At 41.1% G+C, this 16,732-nt stretch overlaps 1 protein-coding gene and 1 pseudogene across 1 annotated transcript; both read right to left on the bottom strand.

The window, feature by feature from the left end:
- Nucleotides 1-95: 95 nt before the first annotated feature.
- On the bottom strand, nucleotides 96-1,013 carry LOC113746169 (odorant receptor 131-2). The gene has a single exon (XM_027280875.1). It carries the CDS (start codon nucleotides 1,011-1,013, stop codon nucleotides 96-98), a length of 918 nt encoding a protein of 305 aa, XP_027136676.1.
- A 1,738-nt stretch (nucleotides 1,014-2,751) lies between these two features.
- LOC113746005 (odorant receptor 131-2-like) lies at nucleotides 2,752-3,444 on the bottom strand (annotated as a pseudogene).
- Nucleotides 3,445-16,732: the final 13,288 nt, after the last annotated feature.

Raw genomic sequence — 16,732 nt, 5'->3', positions numbered from 1 at the left:
TAACATAGATAAAAATGAAACATTCTTTAAATACTCATGTCAAAATGAAGTGCAGACATGTTCAGTAATCTACATCAATCAAATAATCAATATTGTCAAATATTTCTTTCATACAAGCCAAAGACGTTTTTCAGTGCTTGAGAAAATGTTTCATCTCTGAGGCCGTAAATGAGAGGACTCAGACATTTAGGAGTAAGACCAAATAATATGAAGTTAGACAACCTGACATGAAAAAATAACATTAAATCAAACTGAAGCAGAGTGCTTTCTATGAATGGAGTCCACAGCTGTATGAGACAGAGCAGCAGCTGGAAACCATGAAGAATTACTGTTCTGAGCCCTTTCCATGACGACTTTTTATCCTCTCCTGATGCAGCTTTGGCCACTTTCATGATTTTAACATAAGAAAATAAAATGATGATAACCATAATCAAGAAGTAAAACTCTTGTACGGCTGAGATAACATGATCCTGCCATCTATACAACATAAAAATCTTGATAGCACATATCTTATATTGTTTGTACAAACTAAAAGAAGCTGATGCAAAGAAGGTGGAGAGAACAACAATGCAGGGCACAGAGCTGAAGCCGTGAATGATGATGATGCAATGCATAGTGCTGCGTGTGGAGCACAGCTCTGCATGACGCAGTGGCATGCAGATGGCCACATATCGCTCCAGGGTCATTGCTGTCAGAGTAACTGGTGTAACTATATTATACAGAAGTACCACAACAGAGATAATCATACATATCCAAACTTGCATGGGAAATCCAAACTGGGCCAAGATGAGGAGGATATCAGACATGACTAACATGAAACTATCAGACAGAAGTGTAACAGCAAATAAGATGTAGCGTCCAGTTGTGTAGAAGCACTCCTTTCTGAAAAAAGTTGTGATGAGCAAAGAGTTGATACAAAGAAACATCACAACTAAAACCTGAACAAAAATGGCTATCTCCCTATAATGCAGCAGAATGACCTTACCACCAACCAAAGAGTTGTTATTAGCCATTATTTTTTTAAGTAAACACAACTTGCTGATGTACTGCAACTGTTCTAATAATTAAATGTGTCTGTCAAATAAAAATTGAGATTTGTATCATAAAAAGACCAAACCCTTCACTGCAGTGGCAGTGGCCTGGTGCTGTGGCACATAAGACAGATGGAGTGGCTGGAGGTCTTAGCCGTGTTCTGAGCCAGGGCTCTGCATAACACCTTTATAGGAGTGATGAGTATACAAACAGAGTAACAGCTAATTAAACTCACCACAGTGTCGTCATTGCCACAATCTACTAGTGTCCTTCAGTAGCTGTCTCTAGACAAATGTAGTCTGTAATTCATGGTCAAGGTAAACTTCATTACGCCAAGTATGGAAATTGGGATGGTTCATTGTAAAGACAGATAGAAATTCAAATATAATCCCACAAATCCCTAAAACACACACAGATATATACACATATGCACATACACACACTTTTATTGGCCAGGTGTATGTGCACACAGTGAGTTTACACTTTACACTTTGCTCTTGATGTCTTGAGGTATACAGACATAGATGTAAGACATGGAGCTTGAAAAGTAAGATATATATATATATATATATTCAAGGTTTACTCCATATATTCAAAGTTTCATTCAATATATTCAAAGGTTTAATTTCCTGAACGGCATGCCATAATATATATATATATATATATATTAGATATATATATATATATATTATATATATATATATATAATATTATATATATATTATATTATATCTGTACAATGCTGCACGGGGTGCATGAGTTAGCAATGTCGCTCACAGCCAGACGTTCCTTTTTTGAACCCCGGCAGGGGCCTTTTTATGTGGAGTTTGCATGTTCTCCCCCGTATATTTATATATTCATGTATTTTATTATAATATAAAGTATTCATGTCTTTCATCTTCATTCATTTTCTGACAAAGAAGAAAAAAAATAGCAGCAGCTAAAACACAAAACACAAGCAACAGCCTAAGTAAAACTCAGTGTCATCATTACACTTTCTGGCTAGTGTCCCTCTCTCAGTGGCAATCAAAATCGAGGTTGTAGGCCAAAAGTAATTTAAACTGTACTATATAATCATCATCCTGTCGTCTTGGGTATTTAACTACTGTCTCTTTGAGCAAACTCAGAGAAGTGTTAACTTGCAATAAGTACTCCATTCATGATCTTTACTGTCTCAGGAGCTCCAAGGGGGTGATGATGGTGTCATTCACTGTAGTGCTGGTGTTGTAAATGTAGTGTACATTGCTACTTTGTCTTCTGTACTTCTTTTTTCTCTCTGTATACATTTCTTTCCTCAAAGCATACTGTATATTTGGTCATTGTTTGTTGAAGTATTTAAAATGCTGATAAAACTTTACAACTTACATATAAACAGCACCGAAAGCAAATGCGGCACAGCAGTTGTTTATTGTACATAGTTTGTCATATCTGTATCTAGGCTTGGATGCTTGGAAGATCTAAAACCAAAATTACATAACAACAAATCAACACGGCATAAAACTAAACTGGAGGATGATGAATTATGCAAACAAAACAACAGTAGTGTTCAATTGTAACTGAATGACAATACAGTCAACAGCCAAGATCTAATAATAACATAGATAAATAATGAAACATTCTTTAAATACTCGTGTCAAAATGAAGTGCCGACATGTCAGTAATCTACATCAATCAAATAATCATTTGTCAAATATTTCTTTACAAGCCAAAGACATTTTTCAGTGCTTGAGAAAATGTTTCATCTCTGAGGCCATAAGATGAGGACTCAGACATTTAGGAGTAAGACCAAATAATATGAAGTTAGCAACCTGACATGAAGAATAAAATTAAATCAAATCGAAGCAGAGTGCTTTCTATGAATGGAGTCCACAGCTGTATGAGACAGAGCAGCAGCTGGAAACCATGAAGAATTACTGTTCTGAGCCCTTTCCATGACGACTTTTTATCCTCTCCTGATGCAGCTTTGGCCACTTTCATGATTTTAACATAAGAAAATAAAATGATGATAACCATAATCAAGAAGTAAAACTCTTGTACGGCTGAGATAACATGATCCTGCCATCTATACAACATGAACATATTGATAGCACATAACCTGTATTGTTTGTACAAACTAAAAGAGGCTGATGCAAAGAAGGTGGAGAGAACAACAATGCAGGGCACAGAGCTGAGGCTGTGAATGATGAGGATGCAATGCATAGTGCTGCGTGTGGAGCACAGCTGTGAATGACGCAGGGGCATGCAGATGGCCACATATCGCTCCAGGGTCATTGCAGTCAGAGTAACTGGTGTAACTATATTATACAGAAGTACCACAACAGAGATAATGACACACATCCAAACTTGCATGGCAAATCCAAACTGGGTCAAGATGAGGAGGATATCAGACATGACTAACATGAAACTATCAGACAGAAGTGTAACAGCAAATAAGATGTAGCGTCCAGTTGTGTAGAAGCACTCCTTTCTGAAAAAAGTTATGATGAGCAAAGAGTTGATGCAAAGAAACATCACAAATAAAACCTGAACAACAATGACTATCTCCCTATAATGCAGCAAAATGACCTTACCACCAACCAAAGAGTTGTTATTAGACATTTTTTTAAGTAAACACAACTTGCTGATGTACTGCCAACTGTTCTAATAATAAAATGTGTCTGTCAAATACAAATTGAGATTCTTATCATAAAAAGACCAAACCCTTCACTGCAGTGGCAGTGGCCTGGTGCTGTGGCACATAAAACAGATGGAGTGGCTGGAGGTCGTAGCAGTGTTGTGAGCCAGGGCTCTGCATAACACCTTTATAGGAGTGATGAGTATACAAACAGAGTAACAGCTAATTAAGCTCACCACAGTGTCGTCATTGCCACAATCTGCTAGTGTCCCTCAGTAGCTGTCTCTAGACAAATCTAGTCTGTAGTCAACACTGTAAACCTGGATAAGTTGATTGTACTTAAACCATTTGCATCAAGTGATTGCCTCAAATGGTTTAAGTTATTGACAGTAGAGAAAATAATTTGTTCAAGTATAGTCACCTTAAATGTACAACAGTCAGAATTTAACATTTTTAAGTCATACACTTAAATGGTTTGAGTAATCACAATAGAAAAAAAATAGTCTACTTAAAAGTACAATAGTCAAAACTTAATATTATTAGTCAAATACACTTAAAATTCGAGTTTTATTAAAAATATGAATACATAAAATTTTAAAATAGTATATTTGGAAAAAGGCAATTCCAATTAAATTATTATTTTGTCAATGACCACACAATGCAGTACATTTTATTTATTTTATTTAGACACACAACAAAACAACAAACAAATTGCTGACCATGAACATGAAGACTTGTGTCATGAGCATAAATGTGTCTTACACTGCAAGATCATTCTTCAGGTTTTGAACGATGGGAGGTAGCTCACTTCGACCCAAATTTAGCATTACCTGCTGAATGAAGGCAAATGTGTTTTTTAAGCACTTCGGGTACTGCAGGTGGAGTGCGTAGGTAAAGCCAAACAAGAGGCACATTGCCTGAGGTAGGTTGGTGAGTGCTTCCATGACAAGGCTGCCCTCTAGGATGATCCCCACTCTTGAGGGGTTTAATTGTGGCGATGCTGGGCTTGCAGCACTGGTGTCCTCATAGCAGAGGATTCCCACGGGAATGTCCACAGAGTCTCCCTCATTAAGATTCTATAGTGCGAGAAACAAGACAAAAGGAGGATATTCAGCAATTTGTCAACAATCAACTGTGTGGTCTTTTTTGAGTATTAGTTTATTCTCCATTTAAGTTATCATTGGGATAAGTGTGTGTAGATCATTAAAGGAAATATTAGAAATACATTGGAGATGTTTGGATTCATTCAGTGGAGGTCGACTGGAAGTTCCAGCATCAGCCCCTCAGTGGTTTAGGTTTTTTGTTTTTTGCAGAAATCAAGTCACTATACAAGCCCTTTGAATTTTTGCACAATTTGCAGTATTGAATGCAGTAATTAATTTCCTCTTGCTAACAGTGAAAGCACATTATCAAGTTAAAATCAACTTAAGCTTAATGAAACATCTTCATAAATGGTAGTTAGCATAACTCATCATGCCAAATATACAAAACATAGGAGAATGGAAAAACTGAGTTAAACACCAATCAAAAAACTTTACTCACCGGACTGCTCTTAAAGAACATAGATGCATCATCCCCAAGAATGACTGGAAGTCCTCTCAGGATAAGGCATCTAATGGCTGTTGGCTCAGTGCTCTGCAAAGAGATTTAACACAAGAAATATATCATATATATCAGTTTATTTGTTCATATAGAGAAGTGCCACAGGGGAAGGTGGGAGAATTTGTTTTTGTAATATGTATGAACTAACCATGAATATCATTACAAGAAAAAACTGAAATATCAACCCACCGTTGTCTGTTGTACCAGGTTAGTTAACTGCTTGCCTATCCGACCTGTCTTCCTCTTGAAGATTTCCATCAAGCTTGAACACAAACCATCAAGGACACCGAAGAGAACTCTTCTTTAAGATTTCTACCAACAACCCTGTTAAACTCCAAGTATACCTGAAAGGGCAAATGAGGCTAATGTTAAAAGTGGGCATTGATTTTTTTTCAAAACTACATCAAACAATTTGAATTTTACACCACTGTTGCAAAACTGTATGTCGAAAACACACAAGTAGAGAGAGCTACTCAAAAATCACAATTGTTACAACTGCAATTGTCCAACGCTCAAAATGTACCTAAGTCAACCTCAAATTTACACACATTCAAATGTACACGTTTCAAATTAGAAATGTTTCAGCAGTTTCTAATACTTGAATAGACAAAATAACTCACTTCATTCAGGCAGAAATGGTATCCTCTTTACAGCAGGCGAATGTCCTTTAAAAGCGTCCAAACTTGCTAAAAACTGAAAAATGCACGCATGTATTGTCCAAAAACCTTAAACTGCTCTGTGTAAATTAGAAAATGGCGCAACTTTCTTTGTAGCCACCAACGGACAAGCACAGACTTGTCTTGAGTTTTGAGCCAATCACAACAGGGCAGCACGGTGGCCTGAGGTAAAACTTGATAGTTCAGGTTTGTTAAACTTACAAAAATGAGTACACCCAATGACTGTCTCATACACTCTTCATATACTCATACTGTTTACGTAATGCAATAAAACTAATCTTTAAAAGTGGTATTTACTCAAACTGTTTGCATAGAATGAACTTGTAAAGACAGAAATTCAAATATAATCCCCACAAATTCCTAAAACACACATAAATACACACATGCACATAGACACACATGCAGATACATTCACTTTTATTGGCCAGGTGTATGTGCACACAGTGAGTTTACACTAAACACTTTGCCCTTGATGTCTTGATGTACATACAGACATAGATGTAAGACATTGAGCTTGAAAGGTAAGATATATATATCTTATCTTTTCTATGTGGAGTTTGCATGTTCTCCCCTGTATATTTATATATTCATGTAATGTTTATATATAAATATAGAGTATTCATGTTTTTTGTCTTCATCTATTTTCTGACAAAGAAAGAAAATTACACTTTCTGCTAGTATCCCTCAGTGGCTATCAAATTTTGGTTGTAGGCCAAGATCAAGGTCACGCTATTTATTACCCAATGGGTGTTGAAGGAAGTGCAAAATATTAAAACAGAAATACACAAAAAGGATTTAAGCTGTTTTGCTAAGAATTTAATAGATGGATGTTCTATTTTTGGGCTATGCTGTTATCAGTTGCTAAAACAATTTAAACTTCAATTCTTGAAAGCAATTCACCAAACCAATTTGTCTCTACACATCTCTTGGCATCTTAGTAACAGGCAAAGTGGTAAGAGGGATGTGGTGATGTACATTTGAGTCATCGTTTGTTAAATATCTAAAATGCTGATAAAACTTTACAGCATTAATATAAACAGCACTGAAAACAAATGAGGCATAGCAGTTGTTTATTGTACATACAGTATGCCATATCTGTATCTAGGCTTGGGTGCTTGGAAGATCTAAAATCAGAATTACAATTAAAAATACCATCAATATTGCATAAAACTCAAACACAGATGGCAATATAAATATATATAAATACTAATATGTAAAAGTTAAATGCAGACATGTTCAGTAATCTACAGCAATCAAATAATCAACATTGTACCCACACACACACACACACACACACACACACACACCTCACATCATATATATATTATTCTATATATATATATATATATATATATATATATATATATATATTAAATAAATCTCCCCCTCACCCAGGGGGTGGTATCGTGGTCCATCCTCAAGCTCGGGTCCTCTACCAGAGGCCTGGGAGTTTGAGGGTTCTGCGCAGTATCTTCGATGTTCCTAGGACTGCACTCTTCTGGACTGAGGCTTCAGATGTTGTTCCTGGGATTTGCTGGAGCCACTCTCCCAGTTTGGCGTTACTGCCCCAAGTGCCCCCACTACACGGGGACCACGCACCCTTGACCTTCCACATCCGTTTCAGCTACACATCAAGTTTCTCATGTTCCTTCTTCCTGATGTTGGCGTCAGCTGGATCTCCCACAGCACCTTAGCCCTGTTGTTCTCAGCCACCTTCTGTGGTATGGCCCATCGGGATTTGGGTACTTCTATTCCATACTGGTTGCAGATGTTCCTGTATACTATCCCAGCCACTTGGTTGTGCCTCTCCATGTACGCTGATCCAGCTAGCATCTTACACCCTGCTAACTATTGCTGGACTGTCTCAGGGCTTCTTTACACAGTCTGCATCTTGGTCTGGTTCATCTGGTAGATCCTGGCCTCTATGGCTCTTTGTCTTATGGCCTTTCTTGTGCTGCCATGATTAGTGCCTCTGTGCTGTCTGTCAGTCCTGCATTATCCAGCCACTGATAGTATTTCTTGATATCGCCATTCCTATCTGACGGTGGTAATGCCATGTGGGGGTTTGTCCCTCCAGGTTGTTCGTTCCTCCTCCTCTGCACCCTCATCAGGGTTCGCTGCCTGAGACTTCACTTAGCAGTTCATCCTTCGGGCCATCCTTTCTGATGTTTCTCGTATTTTCGATGTTTCATCCTGGACCGTGGCCTTGACGCTCACTAGCCCTCGGCCTCCCTCTTTCCGCTTAGTGTATAGCCTCAGGGTGCTGGACTTGGGGTGGAACCCTCCATGCATGGTGAGGAGCTTTCTAGTCTTGATATCTGTGGCTTCTATCTCCTCCTTTGGCCAGTTTATGATGCCAGTGGGGTATCTGATGACTGGTAGTGTGTACATGTTGATGGCTTGGACCTTGTTCTTACCATTCAACTGACTTTTCAGGACCTGCCTTACTCTCTGGAAGTATTTGGCTGTGGTTGACTTCCTTGTGGCCTCTTCGTGTTTTTTTCATTAGCCTGTGGGATGCCAAGGTACTTGTAGCTGTCTTGGATATCACCTATGTTGCCCTCTGGTAGGTCAATCCCCTCAGTCTGGATCATCTTGCCTCTCTTTGAGACCATCCGGCCACACTTGTCCAATCCGAATGACATCCCTATGTCATTGCTGTAGATCCTGGTGGTGTGGATCAGTGTGTCTATTTCTCGCTCGTTCCTGGCATACAGCTTGATGTCATCCATGTAGAGCAGGTGGCTGATTGTTGCCCCACTACGGAATCGGTACCCGTACCTGCGCTTCGTGATGATTGACTGAGGGGGTTCAGGCCTATGCAGAACAGCAGTGGTGATAGCACATCTCCTTGGTATAGGCCGCACTTTTGATGTTGACTTGGGCAATGGGCTTTGAACTGGCCTCTAGGGTTGTCTTCCACATTTCCATTGAGTTCTGGATGAAGGTCCTTAGGTCCTGCCAATAAGGCGCGATAACTTTTGGGGCTACTCGGCCTGCAAACGTCTGATGAATGAACATGTTTAAAAAATCAGTTGAAAAGTTAAATTGTGTGAAGTTGAAAAGTGAAGATTTTTTTTAACAAAAATATGTTTAAATATATTCAAATGTGTTTAAAAACACACAAAGATGTTAAAATGTGTTTTAAAAAGATGTTAATAACATACACAAAGATTGTGTTGAACATTCAAAGCAACATCAATAACAGTAATATAATAATAATTGGAGGGGGGCTATGAGGTCCTGGCCTGGCCTGGCCCCTCTATCAAATTTTAGAACCCAATGTGGCCCGCAAGTCAGAAAGTTTGCCCACCCCTGGGTTAGCCACTCTGGGTGGGTCCCATCCCTGAGCAGCTGGTTCATCTGTTCTGCTAGGCACTCATGGAGTGCAGTTAGCAGATTTATTTTGAGACAACAAAACCCTCTCGACAGAGTGATGCTACAAACAGCCTATGAAAAACTGACCTAAACTATGGAAAACAAAAAACACTCCAAAGGAGGAAAAAACTCTAAGCTGGTTTATGAAAAAGTTCTCAAAATCAAAATCACTCACAAGGCTCAATCAAAGGCTGCAAAACATTAACTGAAATCTCTCCAAGGGAGGCTGAAAAAACAACTAAACTAAGCACTATGAAACAAAAGCTACACTAAGAAAATTACAACAAAAAAAATCACTCTTTCGAGGAGGAAACAAAAACTCACGAGCAAAAACGCTAAGACTATGGCAAGACTTGGAACTGGCTTTGGTGCACGATCAGAAGACGAAACACTTTGGCACAGGACAAAGGGAGACGCAGACAAAATATACACAGGGTAATGGGGAACAGGTGGAAACAATCAGGGCAGGGAAGACAATCAGACCGGTGACACATGAGGAAGGGCAAGTGACCTGAAACGACAAGGCAGGTAAATTTAAAAATAAAACAGGAAATGATGAGACAGAACAAAAACCCAGCTTGACCTCACCACGGTGTGACACACTGCATAAAACTTAAACACGGAGGATGATGAATTATGTAATAAAACAACAGTAGTGTTGAATTGTAACTTGAATGACAATACAGTCACAGCCAAGATTATAATAGTAACATAGATAAAAATGAAACATTCTTTAAATACTCATGTCAAAATGAAGTGCAGACATGTTCAGTAATCTACATCAATCAAATAATCAATATTGTCAAATATTTCTTTTATACAAGCCAAAGACATTTTTCAGTGCTTGAGAAAATGTTTCATCTCTGAGGCCATAAATGAGAGGACTCAGACATTTAGGAGTAAGACCAAATAATATGAAGTTAGACAACCTGACATAGCAACTAACATTAAATCACATCGAAGCAGAGTGCTTTCTATGAATGGAGTCCACAGCGTGGATGAGACAGAGCAGCGCTGGAAACCATGAGAATTACTGTTCTGAGCCCTTTCCATGACGACTTTTTATCCTCTCCTGATGGCAGCTTTGGCCACTTTCATGATTTGTAACATAGGCAATACAATGATGATAACCATAATCAAGAAGTAAAACTCTTGTACGGCTGAGATAACATGATCCTGCCATCTATACAACATGAACATATTGATAGTACATACCCTGTATTGTTTGTACAAACTAAAAGAGGCTGATGCAAAGAAGGTGGAGAGAACAACAATGCAGGGCACAGAGCTGAGGCCGTGAATGATGAGGATACAATGCATAGTGCTGCGTGTGGAGCACAGCTCTGCATGACGCAGGGGGCAGCAGATGGCCACATATCGCTCCAGGGTCATTGCTGTCAGAGTAAAATGGTAACTATATTATACACAAGTACCAGAACAGAGATAATGACACACATCCAAACTTGCATGGCAAGTTAAAATGGGTAAAGATGAGGGGCATCAGACATGACTAACATCAAACTATCAGACAGAAGTGTAACAGCAAATAATATGTAGCGTGTAGTTGTGTAGAAGCACTCCTTTTGGAAAAAGGTTATGATGAGCAAAGAGTTGATAAAAAGAAACTCACAAATAAAACCTGCGCCAATGCCAACAATGATTATCTCCCTATAGCGCAGCAGAATGACCTACCACCCACAAAGAGCTGTTATTAGACATTTTTAAGTAAACACAACTTGCTGATGTACTGCAATTTCTAATAATTAAATGTGTCTGTCAATACAAATTGAGATTCTTTTCATAAAAAGATCATACCCTTCACTGAGTGGCAGTGGCTTGTGCTGTAACACATAAGACAGATGAGTGGGAGGTCTTAGCAGTGTTTCTGAGCCAGGGCTCGCTAACACTAGAGTTTTCATACCAGAATATAACACTACAATGGACTTGTTGGGGTCTGGATTTTAACAAGCTGTTCAGATTTTCAGAATCAGAACCAGAATCACTTTTATTGGCTAGGTGTATGTGCACACAGTGAGTTTACACTTTACGCTTTGCTCTTGATGTCTTGATGTACATACAGACATAGACGTAAGACATGGAGCTTGAAAGGTAAGATATATATATAATGCTGCACGGTGGTGCACAGGTTAGCACTGTCGCCTCACAGCAAGAAAGTTTCTCTTTCGAACCCTGGCAGGGGCCTTTCTATGCAAGAGATGCTGGCTGCAGACCTCCACTGTCAGGCCCGGAAATGAACAGGATACATTTCAAAATAAAACTGCAGACCTCCACTGCCAGGCTTTTTTTTAAGTAAACACAACTTGCTGATGTACTGCCAACTGTTCTAATAATTAAATGTGTCTGTCAAATACAAATTGAGATTCTTATTATAAAAAGACCAAACCCTTCACTGAGTGGTCTAGCACTGTGGCACATAAGACAGATGGAGTGGCTGGAGGTCTTAGCCGTGTTCTGAGCCAGGGCTCTGCATAACACCTTTATAGGAGTGATGAGTATACAAACAGAGTAACAGATAATTAAACCCACCACAGTGTCGTCATTGCCACAATCTACTAGTGTCCCTCAGTAGCTGTCTCTAGACAAATCTAGTCTGTAGTCAAGGTAAACTTTATTATGCCAAGTATGGAAATTGGGGTGGTTCGAATCCCGGTCGGGACAAACATCAACAACGACAAACATCATCCAGTAAGGGTCCTTACGCAAGACCCCTCATGATATATCAGCCTACCTCAGGATGAGTGAAGACATAACTGATAGAGTCATACCGGCTCAGACGTCGCCCAGGTCAACAAGGTCTGCGTCAGTTGCTAGGGGACCAGGGCAAACTGATGAGAAATGGGCTACTGGAACAAAACACAGATGGACGAGGGCAGAAAATACGGAGTTGCTGGAATGCTATTATACAGGCAATCCTAGAGAGAGGGGATACATGCAGCGAATGTGAGACCATTGGATACTTCGAAACCCACAATCAAGGCTAACAAAGGAACAGCTATTAGCCCAGTGTTCCAATATCCGTAATCAAAATCTACTACCACAACTAGAGATTAATGAAATACAACAACGATGCTATGGCAAGGGGGAGCCAGGACGACAGGTCAGCGGGGAGATGTCATCATCATCCCTACAACCAGAGATTGGGTACCAAGCCCCAACAGCTACCAAGAGCCTCAACACAAGAGCTGCTGACCTGAGAAGGAAGATCGTGACCCAACTGGAAACCTGGAGCCCCCAACGAATACCGAAGCTGAGTTGCCAAGTACCTCCAGAAGTTCTGCTAGTGGATGTGAAGACAATCTCCACAAGAACCATCACTGAGACCAACAAGCTGATACACAGTACAGCAACAGTAATCATGGAGATGCTTGGATACAAGGAGGGCTTGGGATATAACAAACAGTACCCACCATGGAAGAGATGATTAGAGGCCAAGATAAAGGCAGCACGGAGAGAAGTTAGCCAGCTAGCTGAACTGCAGAAAGGAAACATGGTGAATAAAGGGGCACCCAGGAAGTACAACTCACTTTCCATACCAGAGGCACTCGAAACTGCCAAACAGCGACTAACAGCTCTGGCCACCCGGTTGAAGAGATACACCAAGGAGAGAGAGGCCAGGATAATAAACAAGTTGTTCTCCACTGAACCAGCCAAGGTGTACTCTCAGTGGCAGGGAAACAACAACCGGTCAGACCCACCATGAGCTGAGGTGGAAAAATACTGGAAAGACATATGGGAAACAGAGGCATCACACAACACCAATGCCCAATGGTTAGTGGACCTAAGAGCTGACCACAGCAACCTCCCAGAACAAGAACCAGTAACCATCTCAATGGCAGACATCCAAGAAAGAGTGTCAAAGATGAAGAGATGGACAGCACCAGGCCCCGACATGATCCATACATACTGGCTGAAGAAGCTAACTGCACTCCATGAGCGCCTAGCAGCACAGATGAACCAGCTGCTCAGGGATGGGACCCACCCAGAGTGGCTAACCCAAGGCAGGACAGTCCTAATCATGAAGGACCCTGAGAAGGGACCCATCCCATCCAACTACTGGCCAATCACCTGTCTCTGCACAACATGGAAGGCTCTATCAGGCATCATTGCGGCAAAAATTAGTAAGCATGTGGCTCAATACATGAGCGAGGCACAGAAATGAATTGGCAGTAACACCAGGGGAGCCAAGCACCAGCTACTGGTTGATAGAACAGTCGCCCGAGACTGTAAGAAGAGACAGACCAACCTGTTCACTGCCTGGATCGACTACAAGAAACCCTACGACTCAATGCCGCACACATGGATACTGGAATGTCTGGAACTGTATAAGATCAACAGCAACCTAAGGACCTTCATCCAGAACTCAATGGAAATGTGGAAGACAACCCTAGAGGCCAATTCAAAGCCCATTGCCCAAGTCAACATCAAGTGTGGCATATACCAAGGAGATGCGCAATCACCACTGCTGTTCTGCATAGGCCTGAACCCCCTCAGTCAGATCATCACGAAGAACATGTACGGGTACCGATTCCGTAATGGGGCAACAATCAGCCACCTGCTCTACATGGATGACATCAAGCTGTATGCCAGGAACGAGCAAGAAACAGCCTCACTGATCCACACCACCAGGATCTACAGCAATGACATAGGGATGTCATTCGGATTGGACAAGTGTGGCCAGATGGTCTCAAAGAGAGGCAAGATGATCCGGACTGAGGGGATTGACCTACCAGAGGGCAACATAGGTCAGTCATCAGATACCCCGCTGGCATCATAAACTGGCCAAAGGAGGAGATAGAAGCCACAGATATCAAGACTAGAAAGCTCCTCACCATGCATGGAGGGTTCCACCCCAAGTCCAGCACCCTGAGGCTATACACTAAGCGGAAAGAGGGAGGCCGAGGGCTAGTGAGCGTCAAGGCCACAGTCCAGGATGAAACATCGAAAATACGGGAATACATCAGAAAGATGGCCCCAAAGGATGAACTGCTAAGTGAATGTCTCAGGCAGCAGAACCCTGATGAGGGTGCAGAGGAGGAGGAACAGACAACCTGGAGGGACAAACCCCTACATGGCATGTACCACCGTCATATAGAGGAAGTGGCTGATATCATACGAAATATACTTACCAGTGCTGGACTAATGCAGGACTGACAGACACACAGAGCACTATCATGGCAGCACAAGACACAGGCCATAAGCACAGAGCCATAGAGGCAGGATCTATCCAGAGTAGACCAGGACCCAAGATGCAGGACTGTGTAAGAAGCCCTGAGACAGTCCAGCACATATTAGCGGTTGTAAGATGCTAGCTGGTCAGCGTACATGGAGAGGCACAACAAGTGGCTGGGATAGTAACAGGAACATCTGCAACCCATTGGAATAGAAGTCCCCAAATCCAATGCGGCCCATACCACAGAAAAAGTGCTGAGAACAAACGGGCTAAGGTGCTGTGGGACTCAGCTTCCGACTGACAAACACAGGTCCTGGCTAACCAACCAGACATAGTGGTGGTGGAAAAGAGAGAGAAGAGAGGGTGTGGTGATAGATGTGGCGATCCCCACTGACGCCAACATCAGGCAAGAAGGAACATGAGAAATGAGAAGTATCAGGGGTTGAAACGACGCAGCTGGAACGATGTGGAAGGTCAAGGGTTGCGTGTCCCCGTGGTCGTGGGGGCACTTGGGGCAGCATCCAAACTGGGAGAGTAGCTCCAGCAACTCAGGAAACAACATCTGAAACCTCAGTCCAGGAGAGTGCAGTTCCTAGGAACTGAGGATACTGCGCGATCCTCAAACTCCAGGCCTCTGGTAGAAAGGACCGAGCTTGAGGGAACGGATACCACCCCGCCGGGGTTGAAGAAGGAGATTTTATTTTTTTATATATATATTATATTATATATATATGATATATATATATATTATATATATCTATATATATTGCTCTAAATTATTGAATAATTATTACTCAGCAAAAGGGGTCACAAACATGATATGTTTTTGGGACAAAAAATATGTGGAGACACCCAAATGTGGAAGGGTACAATTCTCAAAGGCGTGCTCTTTAAGTTTTTATTTCTCTGATTAACCAACTTTATTGAAGCCAGCGCTCTCTCACTGTTATTGACTGTATGTCTTTCAACCAAAGCTTTTTCTCTCCCTCCCTATGTCAACTCATTGGACACAAATCAAATTAAACGTCGTCATGTCTCAATTTTACAGTGTGAATTACATGTCAGACTCAGATTTAGAAGCTGGGTACATGAAAGAAACAAAGCCAGAACGCTACAGGCTAAATTGTCAGAGTTTGGCCCATGACTCCAACCTGGATAGTTTCAGTTTCAGAGACATTTCAGGCTGACTGTGGAGGGTTTACCCGATCTGAGTGCCTGGTTGGCAGCTGGGTTGTGAGTCAGGCTCTGTTTTAGTCAGTTGGATCTGACACAACTTCTACCCTGCAAGCCAGAAAGTTTTTTTGCTGATACCCCTGCAACATGTACTGCCAGAGTTGAAACGGACAACTCCCACTCAAATGAATGGAAAAACCTCCATTTTTCAGCCTTAGGCCGCATTCAGACCACATTTAGGTGTGTGAGGGGTGGGGAGTGAGGAGTGAGGTGCTGGGGGTGTATTTGTTGTGCTGAACATTACCACTATGAATGAGAAAGTAACTTTTCTATTTGACAAATGCTCTCTCTTTCTCAAACTAACACAAACCAAAGGAAATTTCTTTGTGTCACTGCTTTGCAGGATAGACTGCGAGGAAGACACAAAAGAAAAAGCTGGGTACATGAAATAAATCAAGCTAGAACACAACAGATATAGTATCATATTTTTATCTATGAACTCTACCTGGATCATGCTCAGTTTCAGTAACTGTTCATGCTCACTGTGGAGGGGGTGGCCACTCTGATCTGCTGGCTAAACATTACATTGCGTTGCTTTTCTCCAAACGTTGAATCTAGCTTAACTTCTCCGCCGCTGCATTTTTTTGGCCACCCCTTGCAGCCTGTACTGCTGCATCCAAAACATGCTACTCTCATTCAATGGAAGAATCTACACTTTCGCTGCAGTACTGGATTCGCTCTGATTCTGTCCTTATATAACAAGTGGAGCACAATCTGAACAGCTTGTTAAAATCCAGACCCCCACAAGTCCATGTGTGTGTACGTGCATGTGGGTATGTATCTGTGTGTGTTTTAGGGATGTGTGTGGATTATATTATATTTGTATTCATATCTGTCTTTACAATTAACTTCTGTTCTTCTGTAATTTGACCACACCAATTTCCATACTTGGCATTATAAAGTTTACCTTGACCATGAACTACTAACTAGATTTGTCAAGAGACAGCCACTGAGGGAGATGAACAGAGTGTGACAATGACGACACTGTGGTGAGTTTAATTAGCT

Source organism: Larimichthys crocea, chromosome VII (assembly GCF_000972845.2).
Source record: "Larimichthys crocea isolate SSNF chromosome VII, L_crocea_2.0, whole genome shotgun sequence".
NCBI classification, from domain to species: domain Eukaryota; kingdom Metazoa; phylum Chordata; class Actinopteri; family Sciaenidae; genus Larimichthys; species Larimichthys crocea.
Note: the sequence above shows the minus strand (reverse complement) of the source record. Positions and strands in the feature narration are given on the sequence as shown.